At 42.8% G+C, this 19,978-nt stretch overlaps 1 protein-coding gene across 1 annotated transcript; it reads left to right on the top strand.

Moving 5' to 3' along the window:
* The first annotated feature begins 12,738 nt into the window (after nucleotides 1-12,738).
* Nucleotides 12,739-17,987, top strand: LOC144090875 (uncharacterized). The gene is made up of 3 exons (XM_077622778.1): nucleotides 12,739-13,973; nucleotides 14,470-14,594; nucleotides 15,069-17,987. The coding sequence occupies exons 1-3, from the start codon at nucleotides 12,969-12,971 to the stop codon at nucleotides 17,233-17,235; spliced, it is 3,297 nt and encodes a 1,098-aa protein (XP_077478904.1). The 5' UTR covers nucleotides 12,739-12,968; the 3' UTR covers nucleotides 17,236-17,987.
* The last annotated feature ends 1,991 nt before the right edge of the window (nucleotides 17,988-19,978 follow it).

The following is a 19,978-nucleotide window of genomic DNA, read 5'->3' as shown; positions in this document are numbered from 1 at the left end:
AAATATATTTCCCTGGTCCCTGTGTGAAGACTTGTGAAAATGAGAAAAGATGCTCGGCATGAAGATGTGGAAGGAGGGGCTGGAAAAGGGGGGTGGGTCATTTTGATTTTCTGGGAAAGGAGGAGCGAACTGCACTGCACCAACTGGGCGTCGGCTGGAGAGAGACGGGGGGAAAGGAGGGCGCAAGCAGAGGTTGTCGGGACGTCCCCGAGGGGACGCAAGCAAAAATAAACCAATGCATTGCTATTGGTGGCTGCACACATGTAGCAAGAGCCATAATAAAATGTACTACATAGTGAGTCATTTGATACTCCCCAAGAATTAAATAGTGAATACTTACTGAAGGATAATGGGAAAAACTCAAAATTTGTACTGAGGTAGACTCATTCATTCATTCATTTTCTGACTCGCTTTATCCTCACAAGGGGCGCAGGGGGTCCTGGAGCCTAGCCCAGCTGACTTCGAGGCGGGTGACACCCTGAATCAGTGGCCAGCCGATCGCAGGGCACGTGGAGGCGGATAACCATTCACGCTCACACTCATACCTAGGGGCAATTTAGAGTGTCCAATCAGCCTACCATGCATGTTTTTCGAATGTGGGAGGAAACGGGACTACCCGGAGAAAACCCACGCAGGCCCAGGGAGAACATGCAACTCCGCCAGGCCGCCAGTTACTGGATATTTCATGACCAAATTAATGACATCTCTCCTAAACACAATGCGACAGCCAACTTTCCGCTTGCACTTAACTACTGTACTGCAGTTTTCCGCAGCCTCATGAAATATGTAAGAAGCAGTATTGCCACTGCCCATTTTGTGTGTGTGTGTGTGTGTGTGTGTGTGTGTGTGTGTGTGTGTGTGTGTGTTGCTTGTGTCTACATGCAATGATGAAATCAAAGAGAAAGCTTACTCAGCTGTGACTCTGAATGGTCTCACAGCACCTTTTTGAAAAGGGTGTGGAACCTCTTGCTCCACGTGTGAGGTTTAGATCCAGATCAACATATAATTCTAAAAAATAAATACGTTATAAAATCAATAAAGGTTACTCCCAAAACACACAAACGTCCATAATCCATATATCCATTATCCAAATCACTATATTAACTTTTTGTCGATCAATTTAGGCGAAAAATAGCTCGCAAAAATAACATTTGTGCAAAAGTTGGAAAGCTGTTGCCCAAAGAAGTTTATACCCCGAAGGCCAAACAGAGGTACCAAAAGAGAATAGAACGGTATAAATGATCAAAGTAGCTGTTGAAATGCATAGCAGGGGACTTTGCGCAGTGTGCACTCCGTTTTCTGAGTGGTGCTGTACAAAGGACTGTAGCGAATTGAATCAAAGCTGAGTCACCAAGCTCATATAAGACTATGAGTCATGTCCACGAGGGAAAGTCCTTTTACTTGAATACTAGCTTGAGTAATCAAAGTGCAACAAGCAGCGAAAACCATTGGTGTGCACAATGTCAGGTGCAGTTGTGTGAGTGTTCTCAGGGGGACACAGGTCGTATAAAAAGATGAATGACAAGTCATATTGCCTGAGAGCACATTTGCTAGGCAAGCTAAATGTTTGGAGTATTGGATTAACGCTTTGAAGCAGCAACATTTGATTCTTTGCAGAAAACGCTTACGCTCGAGAAAAGCTTTCAATTGTTTTCCAATTTTTCAAGTGCCAATTTCTGTCGTTAAGTACACTGATCTTTCGTTTATCGCGGATAATGTAGACCAGGCATGGTCGCGGTAATCGAAAAAACGTGAAGTAGAATCACCCTTATTATAACTACATCCCATACTACATGCTTGTACATATATCAAGAAGTTTATTTATTAAATATCAGTTATAGGCATATCAAAAGACTATAATGTATTAATATCTTAATATAATCTATAAATTAAAAATATGTAAATACTTCAAGTACTGTACTCACAGTCCTCTTTGCCAGATTTGAGAGGCAGTTTTCTTGTACAAATATTGCTGTTGTTGCTGTCTTGACACTCTCAAGACGATTGCCAGAGACATGGAAAGGAGGCTAAAAATTGAGCATGATGAGTGTATGTCAAAACAAAGGATTGAAAGACAGCATCCTGATTGGTTCAGTCAGAAAAACTAACCAATACGCACGCTTTCAGTGTGGACGAGTTTTGATTTATTGGTTACAAACATGACATCCCAATCACTTGGGCAAAATTAATGATTACAAAAGAGGTGTTAAGGTAGGCTGAGTTTTTTACACAGCAACATGCATTTTATTTCTGTAGGTTAGAGACTCATAAAATTAGGCAAAATGTAGGCATAATTACTGTTCTAAAAAGTGACATTTAATTTATTATTCATAAATAGATATATGAATCAATATGATTCAATTAATATTCATTCAATAAAATGTCTTAATAATAAAAAGTTGGAAAAGTTAAGTGGTTTTAAGTGTGTGTGTGTTTGTGTGTTTGTGTGTGTGTGTGTGTGTGAGTGTGTGTGTGTGTGTGTGTGTGTGTGTGTGTGTGTGTGTGTGTGTGTGTGTGTGTGTGTGTGTGGCTGGATGCGTGTGTGTCTGTGTGTGTGGAGGGGGGTTGGTATAGGGTCGATAAACATCTCCCTGAAATAATGTTTTAGAACTTGGAATGTCTGCATGGCCAAGAAATATAAGTACGCTGACAATCACATGTTCTCTTTATACCCCCCGAAAAGCAAGTTTCATCAACCATAGACTGTAAAAATAACCAAACACAAAACAAACAAACAGAAAATGTTCTTCTTCCACTGGTGTGCAATGCTTCCCTGCAAAGTGCTGCCTACTAATGCCCGAGATGCAAATACACTTAAAGCTGTTCTTTTGATAAATGAACTGCAATGTTAAAGAAATTTATTGCATAGTGGTACCTCTACTTATGTGATTAACTTGTTCCAAAAGTGGTTTTGTAACTTGGATTTCCCATAAGTAGAGATATGTTTTACAATGAAATGGCCTAATTCATTCGACTATCTTTATACTATTGCGAAAAAAACACATTTAAAGATTATCAACGTATACCAGTTTTGCATGAAATACGTATGGAAAAAAGAGGAAAGAGATGAGATAACTATTCATTAAGCAAATCAAATGAATAAGAAATGCAAAGTCATTTCCAATGGGGTGGAATTACGAGTGGCAGCTGAAAAAATTAAGAACATAAACAGAGAACTTATCCACTTAAAATTATGTTACACACACTTGGGAAACCTCTAGAAAGAACTTAAAACTCTGTGACAAACTGGAGTCAAAGGTAACAAATCAGGAACTCGCCGCCGGAATGACTCCACCATTCGCACCCAAACTCTGTCAGTGGCCTCTACCCCATTTTGGGCCGAGTTCGACATCCGCCTGGAGCACTCCATTTTCTATTCAAATTGGCGCCGTTCCCCCCGTCGAACCCAGTGGCCGTTTACCCGCATGGGCTGGCTCTTGCTCCCCCCTACAGCACGTTAACTTCGGTTCCAGCATCATGGGTATGCAGTTTCCTCCCACCTATTTGGATGTCAGTGAGGTGTTGGGAGATGGTCAGTGTGAGCAACTCTACCGCGATAATTAAAAAAAAATAAAAAATATAGATAAAATAATAGATACAAGAAGTGTATTTATGTTTCAAGATGTTTGATTCCATTTGACATTTCGTAACTTGTTTTTTTATTTTTGTAACTTGGGACATTTTTTTCTTCCCATCGAGGCTTTTCATAACCTGAATATATCATGAGACATTTGTAAGTAGGGGTATCACTTGGGAGGTGTACTGGGCATGTCCCACCGAGAGGAGGCCACGGGGTCAACCTCAGAACGCTGGGGAGCAGTGGCGGTCCGTGCATTTTCTGGTAGCGCCTTCAACGAATCAATCCAACCCTCAAAAACTATTTTATGGCTATAAAACCTCTACTGCAGCTACAGCTGCGACACATAAAAAAATAATCAATAAATCAATGCACAAAATGGGGTAAAATCCACTTCCTACCAGCATTTAATGATTAAATACAAATACTGGAGCTTTTCAGACATTACAACCAAGCCAGGGGGGTGATTTTCCAGGGAAAAGACAGCGATGAACGTCAATGGCGTACCGGCAAACATTGCCCAAAATGAGGTAAAATCCAGCCGAAAACAGCATTTATTGATTAAATACAAATACTGGAGCTTTTTAGACATCAGAACCGGGCCCGGAGTATAATTTCCCCGGGAAAAAGACAGCGATGAACGTCGATATGTCCATATACGTCCATACGCGAAACGGCAAAAATTGCACTAAAATGGGGTAAAATCCAGTTCCTAGCAGCATTTACTGATTCAATAAAAACACTGGAGCTTTTCAGATATCAGAACCGGGCCCACAATTTAAATATTATTTAGGAATATAGCCATATTTTACTCACCAAAAATCATTTTTAACTGTACACAATATCCATCCTCCTTTCTTTCTTCCTTTTTTTCTATCGCCATCGAAGCTAATGCTGAAAGTCGAGCCTGTCCTGTCGTATTTCTGGCATAGTCCGCCTTGAAAATGGCTTTAAATCAACACAACAATATATTTGCTTGTGCTCGCTCCAGATACAGTTTGGTAGCTCTGGCTCATCACTAGTCAATCATAGTTGGTGAAAGCGATGACGTATCCCTACGCCTGCGAGAAGGAAATGACGTATCCCTACGCCTGCGAGAAGGCAATGACTTATCCCTACGCCTATGACAGGGCATTGTGGTGTTGCCAACTCGAAATCTGATTGGTTAAAGCAACAGTCTTATCGACGCTTGTTTAATGCAGCAGAGACTGCAGAACTGATTGTGAAGGCCTTGAGGCAGATTTCTGACCCTGGCAACAAATCATGGCTGAAATGTGATTGGTTAAATGCTTCAATATGAAAACACACATCTGGAAGCAGTGCAACCAGGGGGAAAAGCAATGAAAGGAAGCTAACAGACAATTTGGAATTATTTAATAAGTATTGATGGACAAAATATAATATATGATTCAGATATTTCTTAGGCCAGCAGAGAAGACTATGTCTCCTGGAAACGCCTTGGCATCCTCCTGGAAGAGTTGGATGAAGTGGTTGGGGAGAGGGAAGTCTGGGCCTCCCTGCTGAAGCTGCTGCCCCCGCGACCCGACTTTGGATAAAATGAGACAAGATTAGATGAGAGATGAACATTTCAAATATGGTCATGTTGACTAAAAAATACTAAAAACATCTCAAAACTATCTATATAATCTTTTTTTATTACACTTACCTTTCAAAAAGCCCAGAATCTTTCACTCAATGCCACTGTTTAAAATTGACATAGTTTTCATGACTATAACTGTCAATGGCAGTTTAGTAGTGCATGACTTTTGGTTTCAAATCACAATGATCATGACATGTACACTTTATCTAGTGCAGTTTATGAATCCATCTCTCTCTTGCTTCTGCAGCCGCAGCAGCCGCAATCACGTAATCAAAGTAGAACGAAAAGCTGGCTCACCCATCCTGTCATTGAGCTGGATCAGGATTCTGCAGCTCAGCCTCTGCAGCATGACTCCACCTTCTTCACTTTGTTGAACTGCCCATAGACATATTGCAATGCGACCAAACCCGAGGACACACCAGCCACAATATTAGGGAATCGTCAAACCTACGTTTTGAACAGATTCACATTCAACTGGAAGAGAAAAAATGAACAACAAAGTTGATTTAAAATTTATTCACGTCATCATTAGGAATACTGCATTTTTTGGACTGTCGGTCACACTTGTGTTACGTAGTCACAATTTTGAAAGGGCTTTTTATTTTATATCAGAAATCAAGAAGAAACATATAGCTAAATGATAGTGACAGAAAATAGAGTAATAAGAAAAAAACATCTATCTCCTGCTACGTCATTGCAGGACGTACGCAAACGCAAATAACATGCATCAACTTTGTGTTTCTATCTAAAATAACAAAAATGCATATTCATTCATTTTCTTAACCGCTTATACTCACAAGGGTTGCAGGGGGTGCTGGAGCCTGAGGCGGGGTACACCCTGAAAGGGTGGCCAGCCAATCACAGGCAGACGGACAACCATTCACTGTTACGTTAAAAAGAATGAACTACACATTGTGAGCAGTTTTGTGTTATTATTTTTTATAAAGAAATGGAATAATTTCAGAATGGGCAATTGTTTAAGGTTTTCATGGGGTCTTCAAAAGCTTTAAATTGACTCATTTTGATAAAGTGTCTTAAAACGGCATTGAATTTCAAAGATTTGTCTTCCATATGACTGTGAAATTCCCAAATTCAAACTTTCCTGCCTCTGAGTTTGTGTTGGTATCCATCCTCAACCGCTGTATTTCATTCATTCGTTCATTCATTTTCTGAACCGCTTATCCTCACATGGGCCGTGGGGGGTGCTGGAGCCTATGCCATTTGACTTCGGGCCAGAGATGGGTGACACCCTAAATCGGTGGCCAGGCAATTGCAGGGCACGAGGAGACGGACAACCATTCACGCCCAAACTCATACCTAGGGGCAATTTAGAGTGTCCAATCAGCCTACCATACATGTTTTTGGAAAACCCACGCAGGCCCTGGGAGAACATGCAAACTCCACACAGGTGGACCGACCTGGATTTGAAGCCTCTTTTTCATAAAAAAATATATTCATTTATATCTAGCCTAGTGATTCAAGCCAACTTCCTCTACTCTATATACTAAATAACACCTACAAATTCAGTTTCACTTTTTTTTCTCGCTAGGTCATATTTCCTGCTGCAAACGGCTCGGCAATTCCAGTTAGCGGCAGTGTTGGCTTTCACGCCATTCATATACGTCATGACAAAGCTGCTCAGTGTTACCTGATCCAAAAGCACGATCTAGTGAATCATACCAGTGTAACTATACATTTGCTAGCTGTCCACAATTCAAAGTGATAATACTGCAAGGTGCTGCTGCCATGGGCTAAAACACACCCACTGACTCTTAAAAACAACCAGCAAATATTGCAATAATTATAATGTGAAGCTGTGTGCGTATAAGGAGACGAGTGTAGAAGGAAGGGGAGGGTTACAGAAAAGGAGGGTGATGAGTGACTCTGCAGATTCTGACAACAGGCAACACTCCAGGATATTAAAACAAAATGGAGGGTTTTTGTGTGTGGTTATGATGCTGTGATTAAAGTGAATATCTTTAGAAAATGCACTGCAAGAGATTTGTCAATTAAGGACTGGATGCTAATTTAATACATTTTATGTATGTGCATGGTACACAAGGGAGATCATTGTAACTTACAAAGGTTTCAAGTAAATTAGATGCATTTTAAATTAAGCTGTCAAATGCTTATTATAATGCTTGAAAGGTTTGAGGTTTTTGTTCCAATCGATCCAGCACAGACAATTTAACCATTGAGATTTCTGCAGAAAATAAGAAGCACCGACCGGGCTGCAATCCACTGATCACACTTGAAGGACACCAGACTGGTGAAAAGGTGTCCTCATTATGGCTTTGAATGAAAACCTGCACCAGACATGGTATATATATATATATATATATATATATATATATATATATATATATATATATATATATATATATATATATATATATGTATATATATATGTATATATATATATATATATATATATTTATTTTATTTTTTTCTTTTAATTGCTGAGTCCTAGTAGCAGGCGGAGGACAGGGGAGTGGCTTCAGTTACGCTTGTGAATTTCAGCGTGAATTTTCCCATTTTGAGTCAGCTGGGATAGGCTACAGCACCCTCCCCCCCCCCCCCCCCCCCCCCCCCCCGTGACCCTAATAAGGATAAAGCGTTTCAGAAAAAGAGAAGAGAGAGTGATAGATTAGTTATAGTATTTGTTGAGCACTCATTTACACTTATGGATAGTAAACATTATGATAAAAATACATTTGAACAAATATTTTTTTCTCATCTCATTTTCCAAACCGCTTTATCCTCATTAGGGTCGCTACCAAATCTTTTTATTTACTTCTAACTTAAGAAAAACTAATTGATTAGTAATGTGCCAGCTAAATAATTGATTGAGTTGAATCTTTTCGCCTTCCCTTGATCAGTGACTTCCTGCTCGAGGTAACCAAAGCTGCTGGCGTAAGGCTACGATGGAGAGTTGAGCACAAGTCAGCATATTGATGCTGTCTTTTAGATGCGGTGTGCCTGTGTATTGTCAGCGTGATTTTATGACTGTTTAAATATTACACGGACTTACACCTACATGATATATACACTTGTGGGGCCAGAATCTGAAGGAGAACTATGAGGAGAATCACAAAATAGCCATATCTCACCTTTGTGTGCATCTGAAAAGCTGTAATGATCCACTTTATGGCAGTCTTCAAAAGTCAACATAAAAGGTTTTATTTGATTTAATGATGAGGTGCGTTGTGTCATGTGTTTAAAGTATTAGATATTAATTTGAAAGAATGATGGTTGCCTCATCAAATTTGCCTCAACAAAGTTGTTGGTATCATCTTTTAACTTTAAACAAAAAAAATCCTGTCCATCACTTACCATTTTCCCACCAATGTACAAATACAGTTTGTCATTATAAATGTAAAGTGAACAATTTGTATTTGAGGCACTGTTGCACACTTAGATGAACGGATAAGAAAATCTGGGTGATGCATTCATGCAAAATAATATCTCAGAGTGTATAAAAAAATTCTGTCCTCACAATCCATGCATGCAGAGAGTGAGAGAGAAAGAGAGAGAGCTAGTGATGCATTGCAGATAAACTGCAGCGTAATCCCTCCCTTTTTCCTCACCTATGCACCCCACCATAGACACACCCTTGTTTCTCATTTGTTTCCTGCTGCTGTCCCGGTCCACACGGTCCCAAAAACCACTTACCACCCGGGACCATCCACACCGTGTCACAGACACAAGTCTTTCTATGACCTTTACATCTATATGTGCCATTCATCCATCCCAGGTCACCTTGAATCAATGTGAACATCCTTCAGAAAGAAAAGACAAATGTGGAATATTTCAAACTATTATAGATAAGATTCACCAATATCATACAGTTTAGGAGACAACAGTGATTCAATGGAGATATTGTGGAAAAATACAAGGAACTCTGGAGTTAACGTTCTACCTTCAAAACACTTTGACGGCCTGCTGATAGAAACAATGCCCCATTGGATTTATAAGTCAACATGAGTTTTCTGGGAGAAATGCAATTTTAAATTGAAAAAAGAAGAAATCAATATCACTGAATTTGGATGTACTCCCCAAATAACCAGCCACCTCCATTTGAACCATGTAAAAAAAAAGTTAAAAAAAGAAGAAAGGTCAAATGACAGAAGTGGATCAGAAAATTTGAGCAGTACATTTCAAAAACACGGTAAACTTTGAACCTGATGGGGGTGGGAAGTAATGATAATTTTAGACGCATTCACTGGTTACTGTCTTTAGTTAAGTGCCCTAAACAGTAGTTTTGCTAGAACTCCCATGGAGAAAATACACAACTGTCCTTTGTTTTATTGATAGCGAATAAACAATATTTCTGGTTATTCATTCACATTCGCTTATCCTTGGCAGGGTCGTGAGGGTGCTGGAGCCTATCCCAGATGACTAGGCGAAAGGCACAACAACACCCGAAAATTGTCACCGATCAGTAATAGAGCACACATACAGTAAGACAACCATTCACAATAACACCAAGTAGAAATCGAACCCACGCAGCCTGCCCAAAGTCTGGTGAAAGAACCGCTGCACCATCGGGTGGCTTGACAGGTAATATTTTTGGGAAATGTATCTTGAAAGTCATCTTTTTTTTGTTAAATATACTAATTTAACAACACTGCTAATACAATATTTTTCCATTTTGTGAAGCGTGAGCAGTGTTTTGCCTGTTCTAAAAACACAGTTTAGATTAATTATTCTTGATAACTTCTGGTGTATTAACTTCTGCCAAGTCAAGAAATTTATGGATGTCAATAAATCAAACAAGAGTGCTGTAGGTATTCACAATGCAAATGTTTCTGCTTAGTGGGCTCATTTGTAACAGGGCAACAGTTTGTTAACGCCCTCGCCAGCCGTGTGTCAGCTCAACGCGAGGACACAACGTCCTTGCCTTCTCTGTACACAGAATCGAACGACAAGAGGCATCTGCGTTACAACACCTCCATACAGTGTGTTTGCGACTTGAGAACCTCTTTGCGTGTATTAGTCAGACAAATTGATGGCCCGGATTTGGAAGCGCGTCTATTTGGCTGCAGTATCATTTCAGCCCCTTCTGCAGCTCACCGTAGCCTTGAACTCCAGTCGACGACTCGCCAGCTGTTATTGCAGGATGCTACCCAGCCCCACTCATCACGCCACACCGACCGTCACCCTTGCAAGACCCAATGACACAACCCCTAAAAGACCAGCATCCTCATCAAGCAGTCTTCAAGGACAATGCAACATTGTGTGAGCTTGTGGCTCCTGGATCAGTTCATTTGCAGTAGCTATATTCCTAAAAATAGACGCGGCTCTCGTGGAGAGGAACGCTGATAGGACAGTAAAGAAAAAAAACAAGGCATTGATGCAGCTGGTTTTGGTGCATCACTCCTACACCCGGCTGGTAATCATTCAAATCGACCAGATTGAGTTGAGATAAGAGGGCAGTGTTCAAATTGACAGGAAATCAACAGTGTAAGCTATCAATAGCCCGCAGTGATGCTGCTAAAAGGAAAGGTTTGGTAAATGGTTTTTAATCGTACATTACTGCATAAAATGAAACCTTACAGGAGGGAAGACATGCACTAGTGGAAGGAATGAAAGACTATTTCAGGAAGTAAATATATATCATAAGGTGGTGTTGAGCTGTCGGTGCTTGCTGGGCTTCTTGTGTGTTTTGAAGCCCCCCACTGGCCTCTCCGCTGCTGCTGATTAGGTGATTGGACAGTTTAGGCAAGAAAGATGATCTTTAAAACCTTCAGACTACTGAGGGACTCAGTCTCAGTCTGCAGAAGGTCCCCACCTTGTGGACTTCCTGTGTGTGGCTCCAGTTTCTTACCTAGGTCTACAATGTCTTGTGTGTCTTGTGTCTGTCTTGCTACTGCAACCAAGAAATTGCCTGAATACGGGATGAAATAAAGTTCTAATCTAATCTAATATTTTTGAATTTGTGTCCTTTCCGGGAAAATAACACAGATCGACTCCTCTTGAAGCATCTAAAATTCACACATTTTTGTTTGATTCATCCTTAGTAGTTGGCATTCAGTTTAGGGTGTACTCTGCCTGTTGTTAGCTGGGACAGGCTCCAGCAATCCCGAAACCCTTGTGAGGAGAAGCAGTTCAGAAGACGAATGAAGGAATATTATTTAGGAGGGAAACACCAGGGTAAAATGACTTCATGGCAAACGGACGAAAATTAGTGATCTACACAAAAGAATCTGAGGGCAGTTGAAAAATTACAAAGGATTGAGGGAAAAGAGAATATGTTAACTTCTGAAAAAGCTAGAATTAATTGCATTCAATGGAATTTATTGTATCAATAACTGCATTTTTAATGATGTGCTAAGATAAAAAATTGGCCACCTGATTGTGTAGTGGTTAATTTGGCTGACTTTGGTGTGGGCAAGCGTGGGATTCTCGCTTGGTGGCGGTATGATTTAATGCATGGTCCACATGTATATTACTGCTCTTTTGTGAATCTTTTGCATATTCTTTCATTCATTCATTTTCTGTACCGCTTATCCTCCTAAGGGTTGGGGGGATGCTGGAGCTTATCCCAGCCAACTATGGGCACCAAGCGGGAAACACCCTGAATTGTTTGGCAGCCAATCACAGGACACAAGGAGCTAGCTGGACAACCATTCAGGCCTACACTAATAACTATGGGCAACTTACAGTGTTCAACCAGCCTACGTTGCATGTTTTTTTTATGTGGCAGGAAACTGGAGTATCCGGAGAAAACCAACAGAAGCCCGGAAGAACGTGCAAACACTACAAAAGAAAGTCCAGACCTAGGATCAAACCCTCTATCTCAGAACTGTGAAAATGAAACACTAACTTCTCGTCTTCAGGGCCGCCTTTTTTCATATTCATTTTAAAATCCCATACCTGTCAACCTCTGCCGATAACTGCCCTTATAAATGATTATGATTCCCCTTACAAACCCCCAAAAAACCTTACAAACACCGTACGAGTCGTACGGTGTTTGTAAGGTTTTTTGGGGGGTTTGTAAGGGGAATCATAATCATTTATAAGGGCAGTTATCGGCAGAGGTTGACAGGTATGAAATCCTCAAATGAGTACCTATGCACACATTACATTAAACTATACACTTTACATTCATACCTAGATCAATTTTAGAGTGTCCAATCAATTGCAATCGTACAATTTATTAATCAGTATTCCAACAAAAAGCACAACAATTGTGCTGCATATTTAAGATGTAACAATAACTAGATGGTCAACACAAAGCACAACAGTTGTGCTGGATATTTAAGATGTAACAATAACTAGTTGGTTTACTTATTTTTCCCCCTATGCCTGCAGGATGACTTTCCACTTTTTTGTTATACCTTACACCAACAGGAAGTTGTTTTTAGCAAAAGAAAATAAACATTTGGCTGCATAGGACGTTATCTTGAGCAGATTGGAAAAGTAGAACAATGCAAAATATCAATAATTGACCCATAGTAATTGTTAGTGTGCAGCTCCTTAATTGGATTTTTAGATATGAAAATACGTATCAGGGCAAGAAAGAGAGAAACAGACACCTAGTCACGTGCTCGTGACTCGCCAATAGGAGAGGTTTTGATGGAAGGACCTCTCTCCCCTCCCCGCAGGGTAGATGCAGGTTGCCTGACGAGCGTGCCAACGCTGCCCATATAAAAAGTGCATCGGGATGAGGTGGTAGTCGCTGTGAAAGCCATTCACCCCTCACATCTGCACAGGCACGCATACCTACACACTCCCCCCTCACACCCTCATCGTCCCTATTCTCTTATTAGTTACCGCACACTTGAGCAGATGGACGCCATCGGGAGCCCCTTTCGGAGAGTTCCGGACAGCAGGGCGAGCGGCTTCGGCTACAGTCGCTCGGCCGGCTGCCCCTCCACCCTTGGATTCCGCTCTCAGACGTGGTCCCGGGCCAGCCCGGCTTCCGGCACCAGGAGGAGCGGCAACAAGCGCATGGACACCTTGGAGCTGAACCAAAGTGCCCTCCTGAGCGCCGACTCCTCCCGGCGGTCCAATGAGAAGGAACAACTACAGGGTCTGAATGACCGCTTCGCCGTGTACATCGACAAAGTGCACTACCTGGAGCAGCAGAACAAGCAGATCGAGGACGAGATCCACGCCCTGAGGACACAGCAGGTGTCCCGCTCGCAGCTGGGTGACCTATTTGACCAAGAGCTGCAGGAGCTGCGCGCCACGCTCGAGCAGATCCACCGGGACAAGGCTCAAATCCAGCTGGACGGCGACCACCTAGAAGACGACGTCCAGCGGCTCGGGGAGCGCCTGGACGAGGAGGCGCGCCTCCGAGAGGACACCGAGGCCATCATCCGCGTCCTCAAGAAGGACACGGGTGACTCGGAGCTGCTCAAGTCCGAACTGGAGAAGAAAGTGCAGTCACTGCAGGACGAGATCGCCTTCATCCGCAACAACCACGAGGAGGAAGTAAGCGAGCTTCTGGGCCACATCCAGGCGTCTCAGGTGACCGTGGAGAGGAAGGACCCGCAGCGGGCCGACATCACCGAGGCTCTGCGCGAAATCCGCAGCGAGCTAGAGGGCCATTCCGATCAGAACCTGCAGCAAGTGGAGAGCTGGTTCATGTGTCACTACGCCAAGCTCAACGAAGCGTCCGAGCAGAACAAGGGCGCCATCAAGAACGCACGCGACGAGATCAGCGACTACCGGCGCCAGCTGCAGTCCAAGACGCTGGAACTGGAGTCCGTGCGTGGCACCAGAGAATCCCTGGAGAGACAGCTGGGCGATATCGAGGACCGCCATAACAGTGACCTGGGTGGTTTGCAGGTAACACCGCCTCCATCCCGTGCATTTCCAATAAACTATAACATTTATAGTTTATTCATTTATAGCTAAATGAATGCAAATTTGTTGGAAACAACTGAGCCGCTGAGTTTACTGGAAAGGACAAGTTATTTTCCCCCCATATAACATGTTATCTAAATACAAAGTAATCATTCCTGGGAATGTTGTGCTATCCTCATTTTCTTTGCAGTCACCTTCTCCTTTCAAAGTCACCTGAAAGAGTTAACAAAAATGACTGCAGTAGATTCTCTCATCCTTACTTTCTCTCTCTGCACACATTTTTGCTGACTAAGAATCATGGCGGGGTGCCCTCACTGGCTATGTCCTCATATCACACTGCCGCTCCTCCAGGGCGGGGGTGTATAGAAATCAGAATCCCTGACCAGAATATACGCACAGTCTGTTGGCATAAAAATACAGTCAACGTCATTTCTGTCAACCTGAAAGACGAGCAAATAATCAAATATCTGTTTTCTAGGAAAACATCCACCAGCTGGACAATGAGCTCAAGAACACAAAATGGGAGATGGCACGTCATTTGCGCGAGTACCAGGACCTGCTCAATGTCAAGATGGCCCTGGACATTGAGATTGCCGCATACAGGTGAAATGCGCTTCATGTACAATTTTGAAGAGAGTAAAGAGAGATTGGAAAGCATACGCATTACTGCTAGCAGTGCAACAGTTTTGATTTAATTTGGTTGGTGAACAATCACAGGTGTGGGATATAATTGAAGCCTCATGCCTACATTTTTTTATACAGCATGTGTCTTCATTATGATCATAATGCTGGACAAATCAGGAAATTGTAGATCACCCAATAGGCAAACAACAGTTCAAACTAAAACAATTTGGCATCTTTATTAATTACACGTGCATGCGATTTGGAGATATCGGGACTCAAAAATCCCAGCAGGAGCATCAAAAACATACAGTAAATATACATGTGCATGCGATTTGGAGATATAAAGACTCAAAAATCCCAGCAGGAACATGAAAAACATACAGTAAATATAGTACAAACAGTCGTCGACTTAGGACCACATCCTTGTAATGTACTAATTTTTCTTTTCATAAGGAAACTCCTGGAGGGTGAGGAGACCCACTTCAGCACATTCTCCCATCGTCCCGATGCTTCATTCTCAAGAATTTCAATGACCAAGTCTGAACCACCCAGAATGAAGGTGCAGCATAAATTTGTGGAAGAGATCATCGAGGAGACCAGGGTCGAGGATGAAAAGGCCATTATGGAAGATGCCCTAGATCAGATTGCCCAAGAGCTCTCGGCCACCCTCGAAGGCGGCGCAGGCGAGGAAGAAGATGAAGGTGACGAGGACGATGGAGCGGAGGAAGAGGAAGTCGTAGCCGCAACCGATGCAAAAGTCAGTTCCAAGGCACCGGAAAAGGAGGACGATGACGGTGATGAAGAGGGTGACGATGAGGAAGAAGAAAAAGATGAAATTGAAGGCGAGGAGGATGAGGAGAGCAAAGGAGATGAGGAAGCAGGTGATGTCATGGAGGTTGTGGAGGAAACTGTCCTTTCCTCCAAATCTCAGGAGTCCAAAGCGATTCCTGAGAAAATGAAGACCGGAGAGGAAGAAGATGAGGAAGTAGAAGATGAAGCCAGCGAGGCAGAAGATGAAGCTGATGCTGAAGAGGATGAAGACAAAGATGAAGACGATGAGGAGGAAAATGAGGTTGAAGATGAAGGAGAAAAAGATGACAAGGTCAAAATTGATGATATCGTTGCAGAGACAATAGTCGCCAAATTAGGAGTTCAGAAAACAGAAGCTGCAACACCTGAAGCCAAAAAAGACGAAATTGTTAAAACTGAACTAACCAAACCAGATTCTCTAAAACCTGAATCACCAAAAGATGCTTCTCCTAAATCAGAATCCCCCAAAACTGCTTCTCCACAGTCTGAATCCCCAAAAGCGGTTTCCTTAAAGTCTGCTTCACCCAGGACAGAGTCTCCAAAAGCAATTTCCCCAAAGGCTAGCTCCCCCAAGACAGAGTCTCCAAAAGCAATTTCCCCAAAGGCTAGCTCCCCCAAGACAGAGTCTCCAAAAGCAATTTCCCCAAAGTCCGAATCCCCAAAGGCTAGCTCCCCCAAGACAGAGTCTCCAAAAGCAATTTCCCCAAAGTCCGAATCCCCAAAGGCTAGCTCCCCCAAGACAGAGTCTCCAAAAGCAATTTCCCCAAAGTCCGAATCTCCAAAGGCTACCTCCCCCAAGACAGAGTCTCCAAAAGCTTTTTCCCCAAAGGCTAGCTCCCCCAAGACAGAGTCTCCAAAAGCAATTTCCCCAAAGTCCGAATCCCCAAAGGCTAGCTCCCCCAAGACGGAGCTGCCAAAATTCGGGACCACAAAGTCTGTGTCCCCAAAGTCAGAATCCCCAAAAGCTGTTTCACCCAAGATGGAATTGCCAAAACCTCTCTCCCCCAAGTCCGATTCCCCCAAGTCTGCATCACCTAAATCAGAGTCCCCTAAACCCGAATCTCCCAAGCCTGCAACCCTCAAGGAAGACTCAGCGAAAATACCCTCCCCAAAAGCAGAGTCCCCTAAATCGGAAGCTCCCAAACCTGCATCACCTAAAGAAGACTCACCGAAGGCTACTTCACCTAAATCAGAGTCTCTAAAACTCATGTCGCCCAAAGCGGACTCCCCCAAGGCTGCATCACCGCAATCTGAATCCCCAAAAGTCATCTCCCCCAAACCTGAGTCCCCTAAATCAGAGTCTCTAAAACTCATGTCGCCCAAAGCGGACTCCCCCAAGGCTGCGTCACCGCAATCCGAATCCCCAAAGGTCATCTCCCCAAAAGCCGAGTCCCCTAAGTCAGAATCCGCAGAGCGAGAGTCGCCAAATGCGGGATCTCCTACGACGGAAACTACCAAACCTAACCAAATGTCGGAGCCTACTGAAGACGCCAAGAAGACAAAAGATGTGGCAATGAATGGCGATGTGGACAAGAGCGACCTCAAGGAAGAGGAAAAGGCCAACCAAGTGATCATCAACGGCGTGGACGAGAGCCCTGTCAAGGATGACGGCAGCCAGAAGGTGGTGATCACCAAAACGGTGGAGACCATTACTACTGGGGAAGACGGCTTGCAGCAGGTCACCAAGTCCATCACAGTTACCGAGACTGTGACGGAAATGGAGGAAATGCTGGAGGAGAAGTCAGTCTCCACCGTGAAGACGGAGAAGCACTCCAGTCAATCCATCAAGCTGGTGACTGAGGGCGACTGAGGCTCTATGAGCAATTCCCGTGATGAAAAGCAATCAAGCAGAACTAACAAGAAAACGCCATACAGCTAGAGCCACATTATATAACACACAAACCTTAGAGAGAAGCCAAATGCTACAAATGTTAGAAATGCATGTTTGCAGACGCTGTGAGGAGTGAGCCACCGAGACAATTCTTCTTCCGTTCTTGCTACTGATCACTGACGAGCTTGTGTTTTCGGGGGTGGGCGGGGCTTTGCATGCTTTGGCTCAGGGGCCGGAGGGGAGGGCACTTTCCTCTCCGATGTATGTATGACTAAAAGAGAAAGCACTGTATGATAAAGGATTCATAATATAGAATATGGTTAGGCAATGAGGGCGGATGGTTAGGGGTGAATTGGGGAGGAGGGCTTTTGCACATGTGAATTTGTTGTGTTTAAGTAGCCTTATACCTGACGTGACCATAGCAACTCAGCCAAAAACAAACAACACACCTGCAGCAGCGAATGACGACGGGCCAGAACAACAACCAACATGGAGTTTTCGATAAAGCCTGTGAAAGTTGTAGCCTTAAACATGCTTATGAATGCTAAGCGCAAATGCAAAGAAATTCAGTACGAGCGCTCAGGGGCATTTCGGTCTTGCATTTGCAATGTAAACTAACTTGAATTGAAATACTGAAGTTTATGAGGTGCTACTGTTTGCAGGCCCGTGCGTGACCTTACACATAAGCAATTTCCCAGCAGCATTTGCTTAATAAACATCATCAAATTGAACACCTGCTTCTTCTTTCTTTTCATATTATGTGTTGTCTTCCTGGCGGCTGAATGGTTAGCGTGTTAGCATTACAGTTCTGGGGTCAAGGGTTTGATTCCCACTGTGTTCTCACTGTGTGGAGTTTGCTTGTTCTCCCTGGGCTTGTGCGGGTTTTCTCTCCAGGTACTACGGTTTCCTCGCATATCCCAAAAACATGCAAAGTGACTGGTTGGACTAAATTGCCCTTAGGTATGAGTGTGAGCGTGAATGGTTGTCCGTCCCTTGTGCCCTGCGATTGGCTGGGCACCACTTCAGGGTGTTCCCCCACCTGGTGCCTCTAGTGTTTGGGGCTACTTGCCAACACTTAAATAAACTCGAACACAAGAGCACACATTAAGACAGAAAGAATGAAATTTAAAGCCGCGTCTGCAGAGGCGGGGGAAAAGCAACAATTCAGATACCGGAGAATGTGACTACACTCCAGGCTCCTCCAAGCTATTTCCCGCCAAAAAGCTGCTTCAACTGTGTTTTTAATAGAGATAGGACAAGTCATAAAAATGGGAGGTGTTGATACAAATGAAGGAGGTGGAGTACAAAAGGTGTATTGCACATTTTAACCAATAGGTGTAAATAAATTCTATTCTAGTAACTTCTAATACATCAGTGCAAAAGTGTGCAAGATTAAATATAAGAATACAATTCATATTTTACATTTCCCCCCTGAAGTGATTAAAATCATTCTCTTTAAACACATCAATTTGTATCCCTCCTTTTCAGGTTTTAGAATACAAATATTATCAGTTACTACTCATAGGGTATGAAAAATAACAAAGTCACTTGTCAAGGCAGAGGCGAAAACTCAAGTTTACTCAGCGGTACTTGAGAAAAAATTCCTCTACATCCCTCTTAATGAGCGAACACAATTTTTAAGTCAAGACAAGTACATTTACCCAGAGGACTCCACATCTGGGGATTCGTCACACTTTGGAGGAGTGCAAGAATCTCCAGCATGGTTTGTCATCCTGTGGTACTGTATGTCACTGTAAGCTACCAGCGTGTGCTGGATAGTGTTTTGAATCATAGCTTTCATACAAGGGATTACACACATTAAGAAAATACAGAATAGTAGTAAAACCGCAAGAAAGGGAGTTGCAAATTTAATCAGAATAGAGAACCATGATCCGGTTGTTAACCACGACCAAAGCGATACACCACCTACGGCTGAGTGATCCTGGGCCATGGTGTTGGCTAGGGCTTTCATTTCAGCTATGGCACGAGTTATGTTACCTTCGTCACCGGTTTCATCTAGGATGAAGGTGCAACAGTGTTCTCCAACTATGGCACACACCTCCATCCTTGGCCGTTAACAAATCTAGGAACATCCGGTCTTGCAACTCCATTTCTCTAAGGACTTTCAATTCATCTGCTATACCTTATAGGGAAGGGGTCGGGAACCTTTTTGACGAAGAGAGCCATAAACAATTCATATTTTCAAACATTATTCCTTGAGAGACATAATAAATACACACATTTGCATTGGCATGAAAATGTGTGCATTTATTAATCATTTCACCACTTTGAAAGTAAAAAAGTCTCTGAATTCTTTTAGGAATATTTTTTCACGGTTGCTAATCAATGAGTATCGATAAGAGTATGCATGCAGAAGAGTATAATGAAGAAAAATTATGATTCAAAAGCTGCTGCGTTCGGGACTTAGGTGGTCTCTCACCACCGGTTCCCATATTTTATCACACAGGTTAGCGGCGAGCCATATACACCCATCAAAAGAGCCACATATGGCTCCCGAGCCATAGGTTCCCTACCCCTGTTGTAGGGCCTTGACTGTTTGGTTAATGAACAGTCCCATGCGATAATTCAATGTCTCTACACGGAGCATAAGTTTACCTACTCCAAGCTGGGGAAGTAGTGACAATATGATTTTTGGGGGGTGGACCATAATTTATGATCATCAAGAACATCACTGCCCCAAATTGAATCATGTGATTTGAAT

Source organism: Stigmatopora argus, chromosome 16, assembly GCF_051989625.1.
Source record: "Stigmatopora argus isolate UIUO_Sarg chromosome 16, RoL_Sarg_1.0, whole genome shotgun sequence".
In the NCBI taxonomy this organism is placed as follows: Eukaryota; Metazoa; Chordata; class Actinopteri; order Syngnathiformes; family Syngnathidae; genus Stigmatopora; species Stigmatopora argus.
Note: the sequence above shows the minus strand (reverse complement) of the source record. Positions and strands in the feature narration are given on the sequence as shown.

Coding starts and splice junctions, on each gene's coding strand:
- LOC144090875 (XM_077622778.1), top strand. CDS start 12,969: ATGGACGCCATCGGGAGCCCCTTTCGGAGAGTTCCGGACAGCAGGGCG. Junction 13,974..14,469: donor GTGACCTGGGTGGTTTGCAG/GTAACACCGCCT, acceptor TCTGTTTTCTAG/GAAAACATCCACCAGCTGGA. Junction 14,595..15,068: donor ATTGAGATTGCCGCATACAG/GTGAAATGCGCT, acceptor TCTTTTCATAAG/GAAACTCCTGGAGGGTGAGG.